Source organism: Procambarus clarkii, chromosome 67 (assembly GCF_040958095.1).
Source record: "Procambarus clarkii isolate CNS0578487 chromosome 67, FALCON_Pclarkii_2.0, whole genome shotgun sequence".
In the NCBI taxonomy this organism is placed as follows: Eukaryota; Metazoa; Arthropoda; class Malacostraca; order Decapoda; family Cambaridae; genus Procambarus; species Procambarus clarkii.
This window is the reverse complement of record NC_091216.1, coordinates 25,947,456-25,964,080: the sequence shown is the minus strand read 5'-3', so window position 1 is coordinate 25,964,080 and position 16,625 is coordinate 25,947,456. Positions and strand designations below refer to the sequence as shown.

Here is a 16,625-nt window from a genome sequence, read left to right as displayed (position 1 = left end):
CAGTATAGCTATTCCCCCTCCTAGCCAAATCTATCTGTGATTTCATTTTAGTCCCATTATTTGATATTTAGCTAATAGCACCGTGCTTTCTACATTCATCCACGTTTCAGTTACTGCAATAATATCTAGTGTTTCTGTGCCGACGAGAGCATTTAAATCTTCTTCTTTGTTTCTGACACTCTTAATTATGTTCAGACGTGCTTCAGTCCTTGTACCTGTTAACACCCAAACGTCTTTTACCAAATTTTCGTTTCACGATTGTGATTCGACAATGAACCCAACTATACTACCGAGACCCCCTTTGATAGGTCGAAATTAAACCTGTCGATGGCTTGTTATTTTTCTTAATTAAACGAGTAATTTTACAGCAGATTTTATGTGATTTATATACCCTGAGACAGTTACTCGTCACGTGACAATAATCCTGTATATTCTATGCAACATTGTAATTTAATGGTTAATTTTGTAGAAGAAAATAAACACGTTGATCAATCATCTATGAACTTTGTATTAATTTCTTAATTATTCCTGTCGATAGAGAGGATTAATAAACGAAAGCCCATTATAATACTTCATACTTTAATATTCACTAATTCCAATATAAAAAATATATGTAATAAAGTCTACTCGTATTCTAAAAGGAGAAGGTTAAATAACAATATGAAGCCAAAATTAAAATGTTTAAATGAGAAATTTAAGATATATAAAAATTATAAAAAGTGACTGTTGATGCTATATGGTAATAACAGGTCACTTTTGTCTTCACTATCATATAACTTTATCAACACATGTGAACAACAACTGGTGCATCACCATTATAACTAAGACTAAAGCAAAACACTCATAATAAATCACCATTTTCTTAAGCTACGTGTAACAATGTAACAGATTCAACTATGTGCATTTATCCTTCAAGATTATATTAAACCGTTTTCAGTAGTCTAGTGCATCAGACTAGCTATCCAATCGCTTCTTCTTTCGAGGTCAGATAATCAATGTGCAATTTGGAAATAGTTGGGATTGGAATTAATGATGGTATAAACTTTAGAGGATTAGCCACATTGTTAAACTTTTGAGGATTAGCCACATTGTTGACAAGGCTGCCGAAGAAAGTGGTACGATGGAAAACAATTTGGGATTTCCAAGGTGAGGCTTCAGAAGTAAGAAATGTCATCATGGAGACTCTTTTCGACCTGCACGGAGTGTAGGGTCACCCTCCGCTGGAGGTCCTCGTACACGCGCAGGTGAATCACCTCACCATCGCCGATGTCAATCTAACAAACAACAAATACAGTTGCAACTAATCAGAATCATTAAAGTAAGCACAGAACTTGGGAAGTTTTCACGATAGCAACAGCAGTGTATAAAAAAATCTTTAATTTTATTTTAAAATTTGTGACAATTAAGACAGGAACAAAATTATTTGAATGCCACCTGAGATATTAAGATATATTTTGGCAAAATGTAAAGTTATGTAAAGTAGGTCAGTCTAGTTCAAGTTCAAGTATGTTTATTGAGACAAGAAAAAATACATCTCAAAGGGATAGAGTAGCTTAGGCTATTTCTACCCCCCTTGGTCAATCTATCCTCCTGTTTAGACAGTATTTATAATAATGATGTGCACCATCGCACTTATATTGACGTAATAGACAATTAGAGAGCAGAATTTGGTGCTACTGTATTAGGACAAACCAGAAAAGGTTTGAATTGTCACCCCTAGGCCTAATTCATGCTTTCTGAGGCCTAACATAATACATATATGTGCTATACTAGGTTTAGGAATATTTGTTTGTTTTTAGATTTATTTTTTCCGGACGGTATGAAATGGATATTACCAAATTCTACTATTTAATAGTCCATTACGTCAATATATGTACGATGGCCCACATAGTTACAAAAGTACTATCAAAATATGAGGATGGGTTGCTGCGTATCAGGTAACCTAAAAATGTTTGCCTTATTGTGTGTACATGGCAATATGATATTTATTATGCATTAATTTACCTTGGCAAAGTAGTTTCGTCCAGCCACCACTTGAGTCTTGTAGGAGAGGAGCTTGAACTCTGCCAACGTCCGACCCAACTTCTCCTCCACCTGCCCATACAGATTTATTTGAATTATTAATATTTCTGTGGTAGAATTAGGGCCTGAAAACCAACACTAAATCCACAGGTTTTGCAGTTACAATGATTAATTGTATTAATCTATGGTGTTGAAACCCCGAGTGTATCATATTACACCTAGGGTTTCCACGCCACATACTCTTGTGGTGCTGGAAAGTAGGACCTTTGAAGTACAATTATTTGCATTGCGTGTTTGCATAGATTTAGTTGGACTCTGGTAAGATCAAATAAATATTTACTAGTTGTGTATTTTTTGTGCTACAGTATATTACATTCTTATATAAAGAGTGTCAAGTGAGGATTAATATTGAACTATAGTATAGGTATTGTGGTGGAGTCTAGGGGAGCTAATATGAGAGTGGGTACTCAGGGTTGCTATGACTGGGGACCTATTATTTCTCAATACTGCCTAACACAGGCAAAACTAGGGTTAACTATGTTAGAAATTCATGGTGTTAATATAATGTTAATATAATGTTAATATAATGATTAGAGGTGAACAGTTGGAACGAGTGAGATGGTGGATGCCAAAACCATCAGTAGTTTCAAAGGAAAACCCCAAGTGTAGCTGTCATCCTGTAACTACACACACACACACACACACACACACAATATCAAAGACAATGTACCTGACTGGAGGAGTGTTACTAGCAGAGTACCACAGGGTTCAGTCAGTTCTTGAACTAGCAGTGTTCATCTTCTATATAAACGATCCACCAGACAGAATGAAGAATTATATGAACATATTTGCTGATGATGCTAAGCTACTGGGGAAGATAAAAAAACTTAGACGATTGTCATGTCCTTCAAGATGACCTATACAAAAAAGTGTATGGAGCACCATGTGACAAATGACATTCAATGTGAATAACTGCCATATTATGGAATAGGAGAAAATAGACGTATGTGCCCCGTCTTCCTAATAGCACGTCGCATTTCGACGTACACTTTACGTAAGGCCACAAGCTGCCTTACAAGAAAATGGTAGAGGCTCGCGAAATTGACATGATGTCTCGTTTTCTGTTCGTGAGTCCTCTGGTAGGTGAGAATAAGGCACTTAAGTATGATAGTTTCTTGACGTTAGGAACGCTCGCGAGAACGGGACGCACACACAATCTACAAATTTAGTGGAAAGAAATTAAAGAACTCTAACAAAGAAAGAGATCTAGGGGTTGTTCTGGATAGTAGACTGTCACCTGAGGACCACATACACACTGTCAGCTGAGGACCACATAAACACTGTCAGCTGAGGACCACATAAACACTGGCAGCTGAGGACCACATAAACACTGGCAGCTGAGGACCACATAAACACTGTCAGCTGAGGACCACATAAACACTAGCAGCTGAGGACCACATAAACACTGGCAGCTGAGGACCACATAAACACTGGCAGCTGAGGACCACATAAACACTAGCAGCTGAGGACCACATAAACACTGGCAGCTGAGGACCACATAAACACTGGCAGCTGAGGACCACATAAACACTGTCAGCTGAGGACCACATAAACACTGGCAGCTGAGGACCACATAAACACTGTCAGCTGAGGACCACATAAACACTGTCAGCTGAGGACCACATAAACACTGTCAGCTGAGGACCACATAAACACTGTCAGCTGAGGACCACATAAACACTGTCAGCTGAGGACCACATAAACACTGTCAGCTGAGGACCACATAAACAACATTGTGCGAGGAACCAAATTCAGAATAAGCTTTTAAATACATGGATGATGAAATACTACAGAAACTGTTCAATAAACTGATTTTGAACTGAACAGTTCAAACTGCTCAGCAAAACTGATTTTGTGAGACCAAAGCTGGAATATGTAGCAGATGGAGGGTGCTTATATCTTAAGAAACACACGAACAAACTGGAAAAGGTGCAAAGACATATCAAAATGGCTTCAGGAACTGAAGACATAGTGCTACTAAAGTACTAGTCAAGTACAGTAGGTTATCAAGACACACCAAGACTTGATAACCTGCTGCACTTTACTAGTTCATACTAACATATTACAATGAAGCATATCACATATATATTACAATAAAGAAACAGTAAACTAAAAAAAAAACCTGAGTTACTAGTGTTGTCATCCTACCTGATCCTTGACAGTCAAGAGGAGCTGCTGAACTTCATCGTTCGGAGCCTTGGTTTCAGATGTTCCACCAGCCCTCATCTTGACCTGCTGTGGTAATGAAATATTTCTTATATTACTGTCTGAGGTGCATATCAGCCTGCACGAGGCACTTGTGGAGTTTGAAAAGGAGAGTAGCGTGAAAGAGAAAAAGAGAATGAGGAGCAAGGAAAAAAAAGAGAGAGAGGTGTAAATCTGGAGGCAGAACACGACGAGGAGAAGACCGAGTAATAGCACAGGAAAGAGGACTCTTGACCTTCGACTCTGACGACGAGCACAGCACACAGCTGGACATCAGGGGGGCCACCATTATATATAACACGTGCAGCGATATTACTCTATGGGTCTTGATATTGCCGTGAGACATTACTTATCAACGGTCCGTTACGACGCCTGACGCACTTCTCCTGGGGTCACAGGGAAGGTGATTGATTTTTTAGTTTTCTGACTGGTTCTTCGGGCGGGGACAGCGTCTGGCGATAGCTTGGCGGAGGGGCGCCTAGGGTTGGAGGGTCTTGGTGGGCTGGTGCGCCCTCGTCGCGTATCGGAAAATTCATGATTAATGGCACTATGTTTGTTACTAGTTAAACTTAGTTTTTTCTTTCAATAACGTAAACAAGGCTGAGTGTACGAGTGGACTGCAATTAGGACAAATACTAGGTTCTGAGAGCAGGGGGCACATCTGAAAGGCAGGTTTTGCTGTTTTCACTGGCAACATTGGCAAGTTAACTGTTGGACTCTGTACTTATATTAGTAGTATAATATAATTGGATATATTAATATATTGTTTGACCAAAATTTGTAACATGTTATTTTCTTTAAATTTAATTATGGAATGATTTTTACATAGATAAAATATTTTACGTCTTGAAATAACCTTAAAGTTTATTCCGTTCACTTCTAGGCTTGGTGCATTTCTTCATAATTATCTTTTCCGTTCATTCTGCTGTTTCAAGCCATAAATTGTATAACACAGTATTAGAACCAGCTGCTTCGCCAGCTCCACCTACGCCAACTCATCATCAAGAACTGCAAGCAGAATCAGAGAGGTAGCCTGACCGTCGCCTCCCCGCTGACGTAACAATGGCCTCATATCAGCAAGACCACTTGTATCCATGCCAACCTATAACACTCTTCAAAAGTTCCTTTTTATAATAGATTTAAAGAAGATTCGTGCTAAAATCAGTTAAGTTATATAATGCGATCATATTCAATAACGTATGTCTAAAAATGACCGGGAGACAGTAGCTTTTATCAACCTACGCTATGAACAGCCACAATAAGGAATGATTTCTGAAGCAACTAACTGCTGCCCAACTGCAGCTTTATGCCTAATTCCTCCATACTTAGAATTATGCATTGTGGGGGCTTGGTTTACCTCGAGTAAAATCAAACTTTTGGGCCATTGGCTGTGGGAGTGGAGCGTCTCATCTTCAAGTAATCTTTCTAACATTAGGTCTTCTAATATAAATGAAAATGGTAGCTGCTCGCGAAACTGACATAATGTCTCGTTTTCTGTTCGTGGGTCCTCCGGTAGGTTATGTTAGGTCACTTTAATATGACAGTTTCTTGACGCTGAAACTTTCGCGAGAACGGCCTGGTTGTAGTCTGGGGTTTAGTAGTTTATGTTCATGCTTCATGGAGCTCCAGGATTGTCTGGTCACATGGTGTACACTATGTTGAAGCTGTTCATAGTGAGTTGCTTTGCATTCCTTGTAGGTATTTTTGAAAATGTTAGCTTTCTGTAAGATGTGAAATGGTACTGGAGGGTATTCCAAATGCACCTGGACTAGCGCCCTGTACGCGTGTATGTTTCCCTAAGGCTATTTTCGCTATGTTTATTGTCATTGAATAAATCTATACTCGTTGTTTATAGACAATAAATCTTTGTTTATTGTGACGATAATCTCCTTCAAGAGAGATTGAGCCTGCTCTTCCCTCCTAAGTTCGTCGCTATACATCCCTATACAACTAATATGGAAGAAATATCCAACAAATACAACACCAAGGTTTGCCAGAGAGCAAACGTATTCAGCACCGGGAACACCTGCTCCACCTCGAACCACCAAACTACCTGTCCGTCGCCTGCTCATCGCCGATTGGCTGGTGGTCAGTCGCACCTGCTCCCTACCCACCACACTACCTGATGTCTGGGGCCACCACGACCTAGAGACCTCAGAATATCCAGTGCTTTCAAAAAGTTAACACGTCTCGTTGGTAGACTAAGCTCTGGCTTACGTGTACTAAGAGAGGTGGCAGCTTAAAGCCAATATTCCTGCACCTATATATCTGATTGTATATTGTTCACTTGTTATTACTCGCTTGTCTTAACGTAACTTTTCATTTTGTCATTTGATTATTCTTATTATTTTGATTGATTTTTTTCCAATTTGTATGTCCATTTTATTCATGTTTTGCTTTTCTAACGTAATTAAAATCTCATTGTTAAATTTACTTTTGTTTTGTGTGTCTTCCCATTACCTTACCACAGACGAAGTTCCAGATTTTCTCTTTTTGTTTCTATATGTGACGAGGCCATACCCCTAGCTTTTGAAACAGCCGAACACCAACGCGTTACCGTCACGTTATCTATAAGTGAATTTTGATGCCTGTTCTTTTAACTTGAGTCCCAGTATTCTGATTGCATTCGTATGTTGAATTGGGCGGTTGTCAAAGATAGTTTCCTATTTTTAACTTTAGTATTTGGAACTTTTGTTTGTTGGTACTTATTTTTCATTGTTTTTCAAAGTTATTTATGAATTCTATGGTAGCTTTTGTTTTGTTGGAGTTGGAGATAAGCAGCTGCAAAGTCCTCGACCCAAGTCCATTCCATCCAGCGGTCAACCCCCACAGACTCATTCATAAATGTTAACATGCTGTTTATTCAAAACAGGAATTTGCTCAAATATAAATTAATATTATAATACATTAGCATATTGTGCATATACAGGCGTGGGTTAGGTGTTTAGGTTCTACCTAAGGTGTTAGGTGTTCTGTTGGCGATTATTTGTATGTTTAGTACGTGGATGAAGTAAGTAATTATCAAAAGAAGGCACTAGACCGGGAAGGCTATGTAACACCATCAAATGTGCGGGATAATCAGAGGGCGCTAAATATCACCAAGGATGCCAATACGAGAACATGGATGAAGCATTTACAGCGTTGTGGTTCGAACATAATTTGTCAGTGAAGCACTTGTTCCGGAAGTGTTCAAACGAAATCAGTTTAATCAAATGAGAAACAGTTTACACACGACTCAGTTGAGTCGTGTGTAAACTGTTTCTCATTCATAAACAGGGGGTTTGGCGGGTGCATGGAATCACTTTTGGGTCTTTGTTTGGAGGACGGGCTGAAGGACGGGTTGTCTGTTGTCTATGAAGCTGAAGTATGGTATTGAGTCTCTGCTGAAGCCTTAGTTCATATATCATGTATTTTAGGCCAGACTTCGTCGAAAGCTTTCATCTCAGAGCACCATATTACATTACTATTTTTTTCGTGATGGTGTTGGCTATATTGTATGCTCACATTATCAGTGATATAGATGTATGGTCCCTTCTGTGGTGTCTGAATCCATGTTGTCTGATGTACTTTGGTCTCTCTTCGTTGAATTTCACGTCTGTTGTTAATTATTGTTTCTAATATTATGCCTGATACCGCGAGATGGGAAAGTGATCTGTAATTTCCTGTTTGAGTTGGTGGTTTTCCTGGCTTAAGTGGCCACTAATCTAATGGTGGCACTTTTGAAGCAGTTGGGAATGGTCTGGATGCAGAGTGGTGCGTGGAGACACGGGTCTGAATGTGAATGAGGAGAGTTGGGAGGCAGGCGCCGGGGGAGGCAGATAGTAGTACAGGTGACGAGGAAATTACATACCGATAACACCTGTCATTAATACACATCACGATAACATGACGCAAACTGTTGCTATGAGAATAGTGCTAACATTCACTGGTCAAAGGCAAGTTTTATATTTTTACAAACATGGACAATATTACCCGATACTTCATAGATATATATTAATGATAATTCATTATGTCGGGGGACAGTCAGCCAATATATATATATACAGTATATGTATGTATGTATATACAGTCGAATTATTGACCCTCTCCAGGATGCAACCCCATAACAAGCTGACTCCCGGGTAATTATTCCCTGATAGGTGGACAGACGCATTAGGTGATAGAAAACGCGTGTACCCAAACGTGTCCCGTCGCGTTAATCGAACCCGGGACCTTTCAGTTATGATCACACTAAGTTATTTATTATTATTTATATATACAAGAGTTCTTACATTATTGTAAAGCCACTAGTACGCGTAGTGTTTCGGGAAGGTCCTTAATACTAATTTTTCTCCGGAATACGACCCGCCGAATCGTTAGCACATTCACTGCTGGGTGAACAGAGGCTTGTCTCCCAGTCAGTCCTCCCTGGCCAGGATACGAACCCAGACCAAAAAGCCGAGCGAGTGTTTTACCACTGCGCCACGGGAACTGCAATGGCTTATATATTGAATCACTGTATTCAAGTTTCTTGCTAGCAAACATAATATCTTTGCCATGACAACCATCAGAGAATACATGTGGATATTTTAACAAGAGAAATAACAATTTTCAGTAACATTAGATTATGAAATTGTATTAAAGTTTGTCTTACCAGGAGAAAGAGTGAACACGTACGGTAGCGGCAGGAGCTGAGGCACCAATGGCGGCCACCACTGCCACCATCCCCGCCCATAAACACGGACCCCAGCCAAACCATAGGGACGGGCCCTCAGGGTCCCCCTCCCAACTCCCCGCAGGCGGGTAACCCCTGGCCTCCATTCCCCACCCCTTACCAGAGGACCACCACCACCACCCCCTCTGTGGTTGCCCCGAGCAACACACTATGTCCACAATACTCCCCTACCCCCCTTCCAGGAATGGGAGGGGGTTGTCTATGTGTTTATATATATATGTCGTACCTAGTAGCCAGAACTCACTTTTCAGCCTACAATGCAAGGCCCGATTTGCCTAATAAGCCAAGTTTTCATGAATTAATATATTTTCTCTAATTTTTTTCTTATGAAATGATAAAGCAACCCATTTCATTATGTAAGAGGTCAATTTTTTTTTATTGGAGTTAAAATTAACGTAGATATATGACCGAACCTAACCAACCCTACCTAACCTAACCTAACCTATCTTTATAGGTTAGGTTAGGTTAGGTAGCCGAAAAAGCTAGGTTAGGTTAGGTTAGGTAGGTTAGGTAGTCGAAAAGCAATTAATTCATGAAAACTTGGCTTATTAGGCAAATCGGGCCTTGCATAGTAGGCTCAGAAGTGAGTTCTGGCTACTAGGTACGACATATATATATATATATATATAATATATATATAAATATATAATATATATATAAATATATATATATATATATATATATATATATACACACACACACATACCCTGGTTGACACCTATGTACACTTCGGTGCTGATCAAGCAGGTGGGGCGGCCAACCACAAGGAAATAGCAAAATCAGTCAAATACATGTGATTGGAAGGTCAATATACATCTTTGTTCCCATAGCGTCTGAGATTCATGGCCCCTGGGGCAAGAGTGCCTTGGGATTTCTCAAGGAATTGGGATCCAAGCTCATTGACGTCACCAGGGACCCAAGAGCCGCCAGTTTTTTGCTTCAGCGCCTCAGTGTGGCGATACAGAGGGGAAACGCCTGCTGCATCCTCGGTTCCCGTCCTGAAGCGGAGCTTCAAGAGATCCATAACCTTTAAGCACTCTTTGTATCAACCAATGTATATTATATATACATTGGTATACATTATATATATTATATTATATATATATATATATATATATATATATATATATATTTATATATTCATACACCCAATGACAAAACAACGACTGTATGTGATGTGGTCCTCTCCATGCAAGTTGTTGCTAGTAATTTTATTTAAAAAAAAACAGAACATGATCCAATGGTTATTAATTTAGTGCCAGTAAGGTTAACCACAAGGAATATATAATTGGTTCCACGAATGCAGTTCTGAGATAAATTCACATACAGATCAAGGAATAGACCCAGTCATTACCTTGGATCAGAATAGCACACATAGAAATCCTTAATATTAAATTAACCGCCTAAATGGATTAAAATCATATTTAGTGTAAAATTTTACAAATTAATTTTGTGTATGTATTAGTTATGGAGCGAAGCATGACGACGTGGCAAGATACTGCTGGCGCGAGTGTTGTTTCCTGTGAGCCTGTGCCTCAAGGTTAAGACGAGCGGCTTCCCTGACCCTGGGTTCTTGGCAGCATTCTCAGTGCCTAAGTTTTTTTTTCTTGGCGGGGGGAGCACAGGCGAAGAGAAGTTTAGAAATGGAAAGTTTTTTAAAGCAGGCGGGCTGTCCGCCTTGCTGACACAATCTGTGGGTGTTGGCAGCTAAGCTTGCTCTCGTCAGGGAGCTGTACTCACCTATGAGTGCTTGAGGGGGGGTTGAGCTTTGTCTCTTTGGTCCCGCCTTTCAACTGTTAATCAACTGGTGTACAGATTCCTGAGCCTACTGGGCTCTATCATATCTACCTTTGAAACTGTGTATGGAGTCTGCCTCCACAACATCACTTCCTAGTGCATTCCATTTACTAACTGAAAAATTCTTTCTAATGTCTCTGTGACTCATTTGGGAACTAAGTTTCCACCTGTGTCCCCTTGTTCGTGTTCCACCCGTGCTGAAGAGTTTGTCTTTGTCCACTCTGTCCACTCTGAGAATTTTGCAGGTGGTTATCATGTCTCCCCTTACTCTTCTGTTTTCCAGGGACTCGAGGTTCAGCTCCTTCAGCCATTCCTCGTAGCTCATACCTCTCAGTTCCGGGACAAGTCTGGTAGCATACCGCCGAATCTTCTCTAACTTTGTCTTGTGTTTAGCTAGATGTGGACTCCAGGCAAGAGCTGCATATTCCAGGATTGGTCTGACATAAGTAGTATACATGGGCCTGAATAATTCCTTACACAAATGAACAAATCCACAAGGGCCGTAATGAGGATTCGTACCTACATCCGAGAGCATCCCAGACGCTGCCTTAATCGACTGAGCTACGACATAGTAAAAAAAAAAAAAAAAGAGTTGAAACCAAAAGGTTCTACTGAACTTACTTGGATCCTGCAGCCTCTCCGAGACACAAACCTCGGACGTAGGTTCGAATCCTCGTCACGGCCCTCGTGGATTTGTTCATTTGATGCATCACACTATTGTGATTTCCGTGTGTAATGAAGTAAGGGCAAAGAGGTAGAACAGCCTATTGACATAGCTCAAGTGCATGGGGGAATTCTGTAAAATCCTGGTTTCTCTCTCTGAGAGGCTGCAGGATCCAAGTAAGTCTAGTAGAACTTCTGGTTTCAACTCTTTTTGATCATGTCGTAGCTCAGTCGATTAAGGCAGCGTCTGGGATGCTCTCGGATGTAGGTACGAATCCTCGTCACGGCCCTTGTGGATTTGTTCATTTGATGCCTCACGCTATTGTGATGTGTGTAATTCCTTATACAAGTTTCTAAAGGCAGTTCTTATGTTGGCCAACCTAGCATATGCCACTAATGATATCCTTTTGATGTGGGCCTCTGGGGACAAGTTGGGTGTGATATCAACCCCACCCCCAGATCTTTCTATTTGACTCTTGCAGGATTTCACCTCCCAGATGGTACCTTGTGTTCATCCTTCTGTTCCCTTCACCTAATTTCATTACTTTACACTTTTCTGAGTTGAACTTCAGCAGCCATTTTCTAGACCATTCCTCCAGTTTGTCCAGGTCATCCTGTAATCTGTCTATCTTCATCTGTCTTGATTCTTCTTATAATTTTTGCATCATCAGCAAACATTGAGAGGAATGAGTCTATACGCTCTGGAAGATCATTTACATATATTAGAAACAGGATGGGGCCAAGTACAGAGCCCTGTGGGACTCCACTTGTGACATCTTGCCACTCTGATGTCTCCCCCTTCACAGTTACTTGCCGTTTCCTGTTGCTTAGATACTCCCTTATCCACTGGAGCACCTTACCTTTTACTCCTGCCTGTTGCTCCAACTTTTGTAACGTGAGTGAGGTTCTTCACATGTATTTCAGCATGTGTGTATATATGAATACTGTGTAGCATTCATATACAGTACACACACATACACCGATGCTTACACACGTTCTGTTTAAGGCTATATTATTTATCGATTTATATATAGTCGGTGTAGCTGTCGGCCTCGTGGATATGCTAACAGTCATCACTTAATAACAATGCTTATAAATATGTTGCTGTTTAAAACCAATATTTTTTTTTTTTTTTTTTAGTTTATACTGTGTACAGCATTTTAATGCACAATAAAGTATGTAGGCTTAGTTCAGTTATTGTGTTCAAATATAAGAGGCATGTCCTAAACAGATTTTTAAAAGAAATAAACTATAAATAAATTGCAGCCCACAGATTCAGCTGCTGCATTGGTATTGACAGCTCCTACCACAAGGGCCAGAGTAAGTAGCTGGCTTCGTTGATCCATCTGCATGTGCTGGATTTGAAGTACTGTATGGCTAAACAGTTATCAGTGAGCTATTGGTTAGTATCCAGGATACACCAAGATGCAGTACAGCAATTTGTATGAATTCTAAGTGTCCAGTTCTGACAATTATTGTTAATAACTTTATATATTGCAGATGATGCTAGTGGTTATGTTCAGGAGAGGTGAATGTGCGGTAATAGTGCAGGTGCACCTTATCCTCATGACTTCTCCACTTAGGTGTCTCAAGATGCAGGACTATACAAGATGTTACACACTTGCAACACAGTGGTCAACACTATCAGGTCACATCCAAGATGTTCCAGGTTTGATTACCACAGGACAAATTTTGGACAATTTTCTTTCACCTGATGCCTCTGTTTGCCTAGTAGTAAATAGGTACAGCACCTGGAATTTAACTGTTTCGAGTTGCAATATGGGGAAGGTCAGTAGTTCACCATGGGGAGACCTCAATAAACACGAAACAAAAAACTAGAAAAATAGTCTAAAGTTTCGCTACTTTCCAAATGCCAGTCATCAGAAACACTTTCCAGCCGATTTGTTATTAAATCGTAGGTTAAACTGTACTCTTATGTTAGTATAGTTAAAAGTAATAAAAGTCAGGCGTTTTGAAAGAAAATGATGGCTACATTTTTCTCATTGCAAGTGCACACCCAGCAACACATTAATAACCAAAACTATTAAGGATATTGTGACCATTTTCAGGTATATTCGAGTTAAAAAGACGGTAATGTTTTTTTTAACACACGTAAAGAAGTTATCAATCATAATCTAAAACGTCGTCATTGACATTTCTCTTTACTTCATGTTTTTAATATTTGCAGCTTCACATTGGAAGAGTTGCTGGCAGTACAAGTTGGCAGGTGTGACGCACCTTTGGCCATGGCCGAGTATACATGTGTGGACAATGCGATATTAAACCCTAGAAATCTTTACTTTCTTGGTTAAGTATTTTACCCAAACAAGAGAGTTGGAGTAATACATTGGTACACCCAACTACTTTGGCCATGGTAATGCTTAGCAAGAAATGTTAGCAAATGCCTGATGTGGTGCCCTGAAAAGTGATTTTGTAGTGTTAAACAAATATTTACTCCGTCATTTGTTATCCATGTTAAGTTCAAAAGAAGTTCTATATAGAAGTATACAATTATTTATTTTACAATGACTTTCATAGCAAAAACAAAATACTTAGGAGTTAAAAATTTCTTTCAAACAAATTTTTTGGAATTGCAATAAAATCAATATTGCAAAGTATTAAAAACGGGCTTGGGCCCCTTAGCGTAAATATCTAATTTACACAGTTCCATCAGTGAGCCCACCTTGCTCATCACTCACCAATTTCTCAATATTTTTGAGCAATTTATTCTCAATAAACTGGACTTGTGATTATCCTGCCATATACTTAATGGAATTGGTGACAAAAGATCAGTATCAGATGTATGCGAGTGTTCGTCAGTACTGTACTGTGTTAAATATCAGCGAGGCCTTTAACAAACTTCCGAAAGATTGCCATAGATATTAGTAATGGAATTGCAGCGAGTCTACTTCTGGATTGAAATGGCAGCAGTATCTGACTTAAAAGGACAGGGGAAACTATAAGAAGAAAGTACCAAACCATCACAACTATAGTACTTAAAAGGGATTTTAAATTAGACGTGGGGAAGGAATGATGCCCAACAACTTTGACTGTCAGGGATTGAACGTTGACCTGCATTGAAGCGCGTCGCTACCATCTGTCCACAGAAGTGACCATGCATCTGATCCAAGATACTGTACTTGCATAAAGGTATCCGGATGTATTTAAATGAACAATGTACATTCATTAGAGAGAAAAAAAAAAACAGTATAAAAGTAAAAATAGATATGATCTGTAAACACAGGTGACAAATTCAGATATGGGAGATAAGGCAGAGATGACTCATAACTAGAAACAACTCTGGTTCCAGACTGTCACTAGGTTCTAAAACAAGCGGATGGGACTGAAGGGTCAGACACGGGCTTTCTAATCCTTAAAAAAGGTGGTGGTAGAAATGAGGAATGGTATGTTCACAGAGGAAGGCCACTTCTGGTAACAGCCTGCAAGTGGTCTTAATATAGCTGGGTTTACCACAAATACAATAAAATACCATTGCACCATGGCCAAATTTCCAGAGGAAGGAATGTTCCTGCACATGACATGATTGTGGTACAAGATGATGGTAAATTGGTTGCTATTATAGGTGGGTCTTTGAGTATCTGTTAAATTAGCTCTAAATTATATTAGACCACTGAAACAAATGCAAGCCAAGTATAAGTTGGTTCTCCAGTACAATATTTAAAAGCAATTTCGAGGATGAAAAGATAAAAGTTTCAAATACACACATAGGGTGCTGGTATCACTCCGTGAAATACTGCATAAATGCAATTAAAATTACCTAAAAGTGTTACTGGTTCAGGTAAAAGATCAAAATATATCTTAAAATCAACAATCAAACTTTGCATAAAGAAAAAGTTTATACTATTCATAGAGGCATTGTGCAAATTGCATTGATTAGTTTTAAGTGTTCAAATTTAATGTTACAAAAAGAACATCTTTCTAAATTAAAAAGGATTTACTAGGATAATATCAAATATTTAGACCAGTTCAACATTTTTAGACTACCCTATTTTCTAAGACTCAAAAAGACCTGCAGCCCCTCGCCACACTTTTGTACTATAAAAAAATATTTTATGTATTTTATAATAATATATTATATATATTGTGACGATAATCTCTTTCAAGAGAGATTGAGCCTACTCTTCCCTACATCATTACGTCGTTAAAGTACAAGATACTATATAGAAGATACGTCCACCAGTATCGCCAAACGTTTTGCCCAGGAAGCAAATCGTACCATGCACACCCCGACACCAGCCACAGCCGCCGTAACCAGCAAACTGCTCATCCTCCGCCTGCCTGTTGCTGATTGGCCAATGTCTCGCCGCACCTGCACTCATGCCACCACCAGTCGTTGTCTGGGCAGCAGTACGCCGTACTCGTCAGAATATCTCTGTGCTCCTTGGAGTTGACATCTCTCGCTAGTAGACTAAGCCTTGGCTTTCGTGTACTAAGGAAGGTGGCAGCTTGAAGCCAGTATTCCAGCACCCATTATTTAATTTATCTTGCTATCACTATTTTTGTATTCTGGTCCTAGAGTAACTTTTCATTGCCAGTTATTATTCATGTTATTTTGTTTGTTGACCAGTGTTGAATTTTATGAGATTGTCTTTATTCATGTCTTGTTTTCTAGAGTAATTAAAATTTCATTGTTTATATACTTGTGTTTTGTGTGTCTTCCCATTACCTTACCACAGACGAAAGGACAAACTTCTCTTTTTTTTTTTGTGATGTGACGAGGCCCTGCCCCCAGCTTTTGAAACAGCCGAACACCAACGCTCTACCGTCACAATATATATATGTCGTACCTAGTAGCCAGAACGCACTTCTCTGCCTACTATGTAAGGCTCGATTTGCCTAATAGGCTGAAAGATTATTCAATATTGTTTCCAATTAGTTAATTTGAATTATTATATTATATTAGGAACATAAATTATTAACTTAGTTGTGTTAGTTTAGGTTAGGTTTAGATAGGTTAGGTACGGTCATATATCTACGTTAGTTTTAACTCAAATTTAAACAAATTAACCGATACACAAGGAAACTGACAGATTTATCATTTCATAAGAAAAAAATTAGAAAAATATATAAATTCAGGAAAACTTTGCTTATTAGGCAAATCGGGCCTTGCATAGTTGGCCAAGAAGTGGGTTCTGGCTACTAG

At 39.3% G+C, this 16,625-nt stretch overlaps 1 protein-coding gene across 3 annotated transcripts; it reads right to left on the bottom strand.

Moving 5' to 3' along the window:
* Positions 1 to 562: 562 nt before the first annotated feature.
* On the bottom strand, positions 563 to 9,068 carry LOC123767654 (cystatin-B). 3 transcript variants are annotated; one of them, XM_045757495.1, is made up of 4 exons: positions 8,921 to 9,068; positions 4,231 to 4,317; positions 2,005 to 2,094; positions 563 to 1,274 (listed from the first exon to the last, which is right to left on the bottom strand). In XM_045757495.1, exons 1-4 carry the CDS (start codon positions 9,023 to 9,025, stop codon positions 1,155 to 1,157), a joined length of 402 nt encoding a protein of 133 aa, XP_045613451.1. In that variant the 5' UTR covers positions 9,026 to 9,068; the 3' UTR covers positions 563 to 1,154. The 3 variants fall into 3 exon arrangements, with proteins under 3 accessions (XP_045613451.1, XP_045613450.1, XP_045613452.1); XM_045757494.1 differs by having other exon boundaries at positions 8,944 to 9,006; XM_045757496.2 differs by lacking the exon at positions 8,921 to 9,068 and adding an exon at positions 5,144 to 5,259.
* Between the last annotated feature and the right edge of the window lie 7,557 nt (positions 9,069 to 16,625).

Coding starts and splice junctions, on each gene's coding strand:
- LOC123767654 (XM_045757495.1), bottom strand. CDS start 9,025: ATGGTTTGGCTGGGGTCCGTGTTTATGGGCGGGGATGGTGGCAGTGGT. Junction 4,318..8,920: donor CGTGTTCACTCTTTCTCCTG/GTAAGACAAACT, acceptor TCATTACCACAG/CAGGTCAAGATGAGGGCTGG. Junction 1,275..2,004: donor GACGAAACTACTTTGCCAAG/GTAAATTAATGC, acceptor GTTGTTTGTTAG/ATTGACATCGGCGATGGTGA.